The sequence below is a fragment of the Enhydra lutris genome, unplaced genomic scaffold (assembly GCF_002288905.1).
Source record: "Enhydra lutris kenyoni isolate GAN:26980312 unplaced genomic scaffold, ASM228890v2 scaffoldscaffold43, whole genome shotgun sequence".
Lineage (NCBI taxonomy): Eukaryota > Metazoa > Chordata > Mammalia > Carnivora > Mustelidae > Enhydra > Enhydra lutris.
In genome coordinates, this window is record NW_019154127.1 from 9,729,588 (window position 1) to 9,739,698 (window position 10,111).

At 42.0% G+C, this 10,111-nt stretch overlaps 1 protein-coding gene across 3 annotated transcripts in view; it reads right to left on the minus strand.

Moving 5' to 3' along the window:
- Positions 1 to 301: 301 nt before the first annotated feature.
- LOC111155725 (proteasome assembly chaperone 1) overlaps positions 302 to 10,111 on the minus strand; it is a 12,465-nt gene continuing 2,655 nt past the window's right edge. Inside the window, exons 3-7 of one of the 3 annotated variants that reach the window (XM_022516068.1) lie at positions 8,189 to 8,340; positions 6,412 to 6,474; positions 3,619 to 3,817; positions 2,350 to 2,486; positions 302 to 517 (exon numbers count right to left, since the gene is read on the minus strand). In XM_022516068.1, coding sequence (XP_022371776.1) covers positions 443 to 517; positions 2,350 to 2,486; positions 3,619 to 3,817; positions 6,412 to 6,474; positions 8,189 to 8,340 — 626 coding nt within the window. In that variant the 3' untranslated portion in view covers positions 302 to 442. The remainder of the gene's footprint in view (positions 518 to 2,349; positions 2,487 to 3,618; positions 3,818 to 6,411; positions 6,475 to 8,188; positions 8,341 to 10,111) is intronic. The other 2 variants (XM_022516069.1, XM_022516070.1) reach the window with 2 other exon arrangements.

Sequence of the window (10,111 nt, forward strand, 5' to 3'; positions counted from 1 at the left end):
CTCCCTGCTCGGTGGGGAGCTTGCTTCTCCCCCTCCCCTATTCCCCCAGCTCATGCTCTATCTCTTATAAATAAAATAATAATCATTAACAAATCAACTTTCAGATATCACACAGAACTACTGCACTAAAGTAACTCTACTTACATTTTACTAAACCTGTTGTTATCTGTAGGTTTTTAAAATTTTAACTAAATTAGTATTAAATACTCAAAACAATACTCCCACCTAGTGGATAAAGAAAAACTTCTGGCTTATCTTAGTCGTCAAGAGTACCACCATAAAAAAGGAACTAAAACTACAATGAATTTAAAATAAGTTTATTCTGTTTGTACATCCGCAAAATACCCCCTTGGGGGAAAAAAAATAATAACCAACAAACCCATACACCCTGCTCCCCTTGAAGGAATGGATGGTAATACACTTTACAAAACTATCTCCGGAATCATGTATAAATGTTACTCTGAATTTCGTTTGTTGTCATCAATTTCTTCAGTATCTCTGTGCTCTGAGGAATATTCTGGAAGAAGAAAAAAAAAGTCATCAATACAGTGCGATGGAGAACCCAGTTAGAAACAACATGCACACTCCAGCCCTACACTCTGAGAATGGAAACAGGAAGGCTCACAAAGAAACGGACCCTGCCCTGAATCTCCACTTTCAGGAGGTAACACATCCGAGCATCTCAGAGCTTCAGGAATTTGAAGTATTTAAGTAGCTGAAACACCTAAGCCCAAAACTTTATGGTGACGCCTTACGGCCTCCACAGGCTGTCCGAGACCTCTAGTGGAAGGTGACCCTCCAGGCCGGCCTCTCCCCGACAAGAGCTCTCGCAGCCCCCCTGCACCCACCTCCACGTGCCCTCGGCTCTGAGCCTGCCCTTGTCCGCACTCCCTCCTTCCATCTCGAATCCAGCTGCAGTGCCAGCCTCTCCTCAGATGGCCCTCACCCCACTGTGGCAGGCCCGCGATGGGGTGCTCTCCTCCGTCCAGCTGGCATGACGGTGGCCTGTGCCACCTCCGGGCTGTGGCACTCACATGGCTCCGGAGGCGCTCAGAATTCCACTCGTTGACCCCACGCCCCCCTCAGACCAACTGAGACTACGAGCGAACTTAAGGATGACCACGTCTGCTCATGTTTGAGAGACAAGCGCCCTCCTCAAACAGCCACTGCACCCTCCGCCATCATTACGTTTACAGGAAGAAATGAACAGGTTAAGAGACGTTATCTCATTTTCCCCTTCAAAGAATATTCCTGAAAGCTGCAGGCAGACTTAGACTCCACGCGACGACGTCCAGTTTCCAGAAGGTGTGCGGAGCGCCGTGCCACACCAGAACAAGACCACCGCGGGCCTGCTCTCAGGCCGCCGCGGGAAGGGCCCTCAGTTAACCACACAAGCAAACACAACGGTTAGTTATGTCCTTTGAAAGCACCGCTACCTATAAAACTCAGCTGGTCAAAAAGCTTATCCATGACTCCAGCTAATATGAAATCATGCTTGAATTATACAAACTTAGTCTTAAGTTTTACTAATTCAACAAATGACTGGGAAAGCATTCTCCTATATGCCAGGTACCTGATGACCGGGGGACACCAAAATGGAAAAACGCGGTCCATTCCCACGGAGCTGACCATCTAGCACGCAAACTAATTTAATGAGACAAGTGCAATGAGCTAACTCTAAAAGAACTTGCCAGAAAAGATTTCCTAACACCAATGGTCATTCTACAATAAAACAGACTCCCAGTGTGGAACGCTATTGTTGTCTCTTCCCTGTACGAGAGAAGATCTTACCCAGGGCACATACACTTTCAGCCAATGTCCTAGGGAAAGGACAGGACCTCCTAAACTACCTGAAACCATAGGCAAAACTTTTGGTGTACATGTTCCGATATGAGTTTTTCTAGGGAAAGAGCCCAGGGACATACATACAAAGAGCAGATTTACCTTGCCTTCACATAGCCAGGCCATGCAAAATTAAGTGAATACACGTTGGTAATTTAATCCATGCTGTGCTCAAAATGCCTTCTTAAATATTACAACCTTCCAAGTGAATTAGTTACAGAAACTTCCTGAACAGTCAAACCATCCCTCTACACAGCCATCTGGGATTTGTATCAATGCACTGCACTGGTCTACCATGAAAAAGCTTAAACAAAACATCTCTCCAGTTACAGAAGCACATCTAAAAGAAAGGGCAGCAATCCAATTCAAAGTGCCAGATCAGAAAGCTTTACTTGGAGGAAAAAAGATCTCTAAGCATTCCTTAAGTTTTAAATCAGCACCATAAATTTAGCATTGTTATTAAGTTTGTTGTAACTCAGGTATTAAGTCAGTGAGCTAAAACCTTACCTTAACCAAACCTTTCAAGCTTCTGGAAGAAAGGATAGGCTTAAAAGCTTCAACTGTGATTAGGTCTAACTTCATCACATCAGTGTAACACAAATACAGAACTGCAGGAATCCTCCACACTTGACAGTAACTCAGAACTGTGAATAACACAAGGAGAAAAACCACTTAAGTCTTCTACTGTATGATTTTTAAACTAAACACCTCTAAATAAAAAAGGCTACTTCTGGGTGCCTGGGTGGCTAAGTTGGTTAAGCGACTGCCTTCAGCTCAGGTCATGATCCTGGAGTCCCAGGATCGAGTCCCACATCAGGTTCCCTGCTCAGCGGGGAGTCTGCTTCTCCCTCTGACCCTCTCCCCTCTCATGCCCTCTCTCTCAAATAAATAAATAAAATCTTTAAAAAAAAAAAAAAAAGAAAGAAAAGGGTACTCTTAAAAGTAGTTCTCTGTTGCTTTCCTTAAAGTGTTTACTGTCATACCAAACCACTTATGATGTATATTTTCTTTCAAAGCCAATTTATTTTCACTAATTAATTTCTTGCTTTTGTAAATATTGCTTATTTTACATTTCCTGAATATAATGAGACACATCATAGGTAACTACAAGGTTAAAATTTTGCTGAATATAATAAAATAGATTAGCCACTTACTCCAGTAAACTTCACATTTAAGGGGAAAAAAACCTACTTACTAACAAATAATAATTATATTAGCTACTAAAAAGTAAGTGACAATCTCACATTTGATGTGATGTTAGGGTATAATCAGTAACAGGAATAAAAAATAAAATATTCAAGAAACTCCAGATTCAGAACTAGAGCAACTCTGCAAAGCTGCAGAGTTAAGAACTCAGTTAAGAATTCTGAGCTGCGGGGCGCCTGGGTGGCTCAGTGGGTTAAAGCCGCTGCCTTCAGCTCAGGTCATGATCTCAGGGTCCTGGGATCGAGTCCCGCATAGGGCTCTCTGCTGGGCAGGGAGCCTGCTTCCCTCTCTCTCTCTCTACTTGTGATCTCTCTCTGTCAAATAAATAAAATATTAAAAAAAAAAAAAAAAGAATTCTGAGCTGCTCTCACATCGTAACTGCATGCGTGGACAATGTTAAAACTCAAACCAAACACAACATACTAGCAACAAGAGATAGTAAAGCAATACATTGGTATCAATCATCATTAGCAAACTACTTTAAAAAGTCCCCTAATAATTACAGTAGTAACCAATAACCAATAAAGCACTAACACGATATACTGTAAATGTCACAAATTTTAACACCACCTGCTGCAGGAAGGTCATGTACGATATTTGGTTGTTCCAGCAGTGAACAGCATGGAGGCTCTTTGAAATTCTGTGTTTTTAGGGCTTTCAGGAAAGGAGAATGAAGGCTGCTAGTAGATTCTGAAGTTTTATAGTCAGTAACATGCCGACAAGTGAGAATCGTCACTTGCATATTCTTCCTTGCACAAGAGCCAAAGACCTAAGGCAAAATTGGCCTCAAATTAAAATACAAACATAATTTTGTTACAGAACAGAAACATTCCTCTAGCTGTTTATCTAACACCATTCACAGTAACATTCCCCTTGAGAGGTGGACCTGTCCAGTGGAAAAGAGAACACATCTGCTGTCCCCTTACCCAGGTTTGATGTTCTGTCACTTTCTCGTTTGCTGACCTTTTCTAAGTCACTTTCCAGCTGTGAACAGAGGACAGTACTGCCCGCCTGAGGGGGCTGCGGTGCACAGTCAGTGAAGTCAGGAAGAAACACGGCCAGAGCAGCTAAGCAAACACCAGGACAGGCTTCCAGGGTAAAGGAGCTGCTGGACTATGAGATCTATTCCGGCACAGATATTTCTAAGAACAGCACGTTACTTGCAAGCGACAATCAGACTAACAGTGTATCAGCAAAAGGAAGTGATCCCCCTTCTCTAATCCACGTATTACTGCATTCAATAACACTTTATAAAGATGTTTCTAAGCGGCAACCGTGCATTCACAATAGTGTTGTATCACTGCAATATTCCGTAAATGCATTTTTAAGTTATTTTGCTTATAGGCAAGTTTTAATCACTCTAGACCTTCATTTTCTCCTAAGCATGTATTTTGTGAAGTTCCAAGAACCCTTTCCAGCTTTTAAAATCTATAGTCTTGTAAACAACAAAAAAAAAGTTTTTGTTTTTTTGTTTTTTGTTTTTAACAACAAAAAGTAAACTTTAGACCACCCTACCTTGTTGGGAAGTATTTAAAAAAAAAAAAAAAAGGCTATTTCTTTTTTTTTTTTTCTTTTTAAAGATTATTTATTTATTTGACAGACAGAGATCACAAGTAGGCAGAGAGGCAGGCAGAGAGAGAGGAGGAAGCAGGCTCCCTGCTGAGCAGAGAGCCCGATGCGGGGCTCGATCCCAGGACCCTGAGATCCCGACCGGAGCCGAAGGCAGGGGCTTAACCCACTGAGCCACCCAGGTGCCCCGAAAATGGCTATTTCCAATAATAACAACAGAACTACAGATTTTACACATCAATAATGATTTCTAAGACTAACGTCATCATCTCACAGCTTAGTAAATAAACACAAAATAGCTAACATCAGCAGGTACATCCCACTTAAGAAACAGCACATTACTCACAAGTCCTAATTTATTAACCTCCCTACAACACTCATATTCTGAATTCACACTTGACCACTCTGTTAGACTGTGTGTGTTTATCAGGATTTTGTGGCTGACATGAGCCAAATGGTAGGGGGATGCAGAGTGTCCCTAAGGAAAAAAAAAATATTAATGAAAAAATTCGAACTTCTGGAAAAGAAGAGTTGCCCCATAGTACAAAAATAATAAAACATTCTTGACATAACAATCATGCTACTTAAATTGAAGAAACACAAATTGGGGTGCCTGGGTGGCTCGGCCAGTTAAGCATCTGCCTTTGGTTAAGGTCATGATCCCAGGATCAGATCAATGGGACTGAGTCCTGCATCCGGCTCCCTGCTCAGCGGCGAGTCTGCTTCTCCCTCTCCCTGCAGCTCCCCCTGCTTGTGTGCACATGCTCGCTCGCTCTCTCTCATAAATAAATAAATAAGATATCTATTTATTTATTTAAAGAGTGAGATAGCTGGGCGCCTGGTTGGCTTTCTTTCAAACGTAACAATAAAAGGAGAACCCTCTTCCACTGTTGGTGGGAATGCAAGTTGGTGCAGCCACTTTGGAGAACAGTGTGGAGATTCCTCAAGAAATTAAAAATAGAGCTTCCCTATGACCCTGCCATTGCACTGCTCGGTATTTACCCCAAAGATACAGATGGAGTGAAAAGAAGGGCCATCCGTACCCCAATGTTTATAGCAGCAATGGCCACGGTCACCAAACTGTGGAAAGAACCAAGATGCCCTTCAACGGACGAATGGATAAGGAAGATGTGGTCCATATACACTATGGAGTATGATGCCTCCATCAGAAAGGATGAATACCCAACTTTTGTAGCAACATGGACGGGACTGGAAGAGATTATGCTGAGTGAAATAAGTCAAGCAGAGAGAGTCAATTATGGTTTTACTTATTTGTGGAGCATAACAAATAGCACAGAGGACAAGGGGAGATGGAGAGGAGAAGGGAATTGAGGGAAACTGGAAGGGGAGGTGAACCATGAGAGACTATGGACTCTGAAAAACAATCTGAGGGTTTTGAAGGGGTGGGGGGTGGGAGGTTGGGGGATCCAGGTGGTGGGTATTGGAGAGGGCACAGATTGCATGGAGCACTGGGTGTGGTGCAAAAATAATGAATACTGTTACGCTGAAAAAATAAAAAATTGAAAAAACAACAACAACAACAACGTAACAATACAGCAGATGAAAAGGATCCAACTGTTTTATGCTTCTTTGGCCTATAATCTTCAGCACATTTGTTAAATGAGTTATTTTATTCTTTATATTCCATAACAAATTGCTATGATACTTGATTTCCTATGATAATTTTAAGAAAAAAAACAAGTACTTCCCTGCTTTGCATGTGACCGTGTAGGCTCAAGCGATAAGACACGGAGCCCTTAAAAAAGGGAGCTCACCAGTCTTCGTTTCTCTTACCTTTTCCAGCCACTGATACTGCTGATCTTCAGCTACGTAGCAGCTGCACTGACAGAGGACGACCTGGAAAATCACATCCAAGTGTTTCGTCAGGTAAATGAATTTGAAACACTCTGAACTACCACCATATACACATCATTTGAATCCTAATAAAACCTTTAGGTAATACTTGCTTTCTTAATTTGCTATTGGTTTATTTATTCGAATCAAACCACTACTGGCAGTTAACATGAGAATAAAGTACACATGAACGGAGTGACTACAAGAGTTTGCATAGGAAACATTGAAGACACTACCAATAAATGCTACCAGAATCTTCTTTATGACACAAGAATGATACCAGTCCTGCTGCCCTTCTGGGGGTCATACACTGGGAAGGCCAAACACAAAATAAATGTAAACGCTATTAACATAAGCATTATACAAACTCTAGGTGCTATCAGAGTGAATGGCAGCCAGACAACACCTCAACCCCAATGGCATTGTGAAACAGTACTGATGCCTCTGAAGACATGGTCTTATTTTAGAAACCAAGTTCTAACCCATGTACTCAAAGCAAAATAATTTGTAATGCCACGATGCCATAAAAGGTTGGGTTCCTGATTATTAATGCTCATGGAATGATATCATCCACAGAACTCAACTTCTTCTACTAAAACATTGCCAGAAATGCTAACACTTAATTACCCAAAGGAAGCAAAGAACGGAAAAAAGGTACAGTGGGATGGGGGACAAGAAAAAGACTGGACATATAATAAACTACACATGTCAGTTGTGCATAATCAAGAAATATCTAACTAATAAGTGTACGACTAGAAAAGGTGACAGAAATTTCTCCTACTGGACCTTCACAATCTGTTCTAAAGTACAATCTTCCCAACTAAAGAGGAGATCAAAAACATGCTTACTTTCATTCTTATTTCCTATAAATGCTAGATGTGCATAAAAATCCTTATGCAATCTTAAATAACTTTGGATTGCATGTTAAAAAACAAACTAGAAGTATTAAAAGATCAAACTTTACAGTTTTCAAGGCTAACATTTGGTCTTTACCTTTTGAAATAAGCCCCATTACAGTATTAGGGACTCATCAGCTTCTTTCACTGTTTAAACCCCTGCGCTGGCCCGTGTTCAACAGCTCAGCAGCTGGGGAACGGTGCTGTCAGACAAGCAGGTGGGGAGACACAGCACCTGCCTGGCCACCTCATCTGCCTCTCAAATCGCCCCGTATGCTGGGTTCTCTGAATGGACCCAAGATTAGGATTCAAACGCATAGAACACAAGGAAATCACTCGGTGTCATCTACAGAATGACTTTCAGGGCTTAAAAAATCAGGTTAGGGTAAAAGCTTAAAGTCAAGAGAATTATGCTCAGAACGCATAAAGCATTCATTTGTTCAATTAACACCACCAGAGTTTCTAGCATGTGCCAGGCATTTGCTAAATCTTGGGTATCCTGCCACAAAGGAGAACTCCCTGCTTTCACAGAGTGAACACATTTTTGCACATTCAGACTTACCAGCTGAAATAATTTTTTGAATGAGAACAAGGTGTGAATGCCTACTGTCTCTGGTTTTTCCTCACAAAGTTATTTCAGAATTTCCTAGGACTTTATCAACACACTGTGTTCACCACACTAATATTTATATAAGTAACAGCACTGCCTCCAGGTGCAATTCGTCAGCCCAGAAGTAGATAGAAAGGAACACGAAATTCAAATGAACACCCCACGAATGATGCCTAAACAGCTCCCTCTGAAGCATCCAAGTCCCACGTACCGAGGGACTTGATTTCAGATGATAAAATACACAAAAGGCCTCTGCGGGGGACAGCTGTGTCATGTCCGTTGTTCTACACCATTCATTCCAGAGGTTAGCACGGCCAACTTCTTCCCAGACTCCTGAATTCATTACAAATGACGACAAAAACGCTGGGAAAAACAATTCACATCAGTTAGTGCCACGTCTGCAAGCTGCATTTTCTAGAATCAAAAACGATTTCAAGTTGCTCTAGAATTTGAGAGCTACAAGAGCCATTAAGACCACTAACCTTACACAGCCATTTTACAGAAAAGGAAACTGAGGACTCAAGAAGTTAAACCACGTCAGTACAGATGGTATCAGAGGCAGGAACTCAGAACACAGGTTTACTGCCGGGCTGGACCACACTGTCACAAGGTAAGACTTGAGGGGAAATTGTCGGCCAGGAGAACTTCATATAAATGAGTCAACAGTTATTTACCACTTACTTACTATGTCCTGCAAGCAAGGGCTACCTGACAGGGCAAGGATCGACTTCACTGGAGGCTCCCAGGGCTCACCCTCAGAGCCTGTGCACCAGCCAGAATCACACAGGTCTGCACACCTACATGCATCTGCTGTCCTAGCTGGACTCTGCACTGTTAACCTATCAAATGGAGTCATACATGTACAGATCTTCAAACTTGAGTGCTCAAAAACATTAGCGACCATCACTGGTATACTGGTATTTTTAGAGTTCTCATCCTGTTCTCAAAGGATCCTGTTACTTCAAAAACATTTAAGAACCTCTGCTCCAATGGGGCCATGTACACATGCCACCTCTGTCCCTCTGAGTCTGGCCCAAACAGTACCAGGACTCGGAGGACATGTGGATACTCGGACACACTATAAACTCAGTTCCTGTGATTTACAACTTCCTTAACCAAAGCACACTTCCTTTAAATCTTAATTTTTAAAAGTCTGTCAAAAAGACGGTTATCAACCATACACAAAGATAAACTTGAAATGGATAAAAGACCTCAATGTGAGACAGGAATCCATCAGAATCCTAGCGGAGAACATAGGCAGTAACTTCTTCGATATCAGCCGCAGCAACTTCTTTCAAGATATGTCTCCAGGGGTGCCTGGGTGGCTCAGTGGGTTAAAGCCTCTTTCAGCTCAGGTCATGATCTCGGGGTCTTGGGACTGAGCCCCGCATTGGGCTCTCTGCTCGGCGGGGAGCCTGCTTCCTCCTCTCTCTCTCTGCCTGCCTCTCTGCCTACCTGTGATCTCTATCTGTCAAATAAATAAATAAAATCTTTAAAAAAAAAAAAAGATATGTCTCCAAAGGCAAAGGAAACAAAAGCGAAAATGAACTTTTGGGATTTCATCAAGATCAAAAGCTTCTGCACAGCAAAGCAAACAGTCAACAAAACAAAGAGGCAACCCACGGAATGGGAGAAGATATTTGCAAATGACAGTACAGACAAAAGGTTGATATCCAGGATCTATAAAGAACTCCTCAAACTCAACACACACAAAACAGACAATCATATCAAAAAATGGGCAGAAGACATGAACAGACACTTCTCCAATGAAGACATACAAATGGCTATCAGACACATGAAAAAGTGTTCATCATCACTAGCCATCAGGGAGATTCAAATCAAAACCACATTGAGATACCACCTTACATCAGTTAGAATGGCCAAAATTAGCAAGACAGGAAACAACATGTGTTGGAGAGGATGTGGAGAAAGGGGAACCCTCTTCCACTGTTGGTGGGAATGCAAGTTGGTGCAGCCACTTTGGAGAACAGTGTGGAGATTCCTCAAGAAATTAAAAATAGAGCTTCCCTATGACCCTGCCATTGCACTGCTCGGTATTTACCCCAAAGATACAGATGGAGTGAAAAGAAGGGCCATCCGTACCCCAATGTTTATAGCAGCAATGGCCACGGTC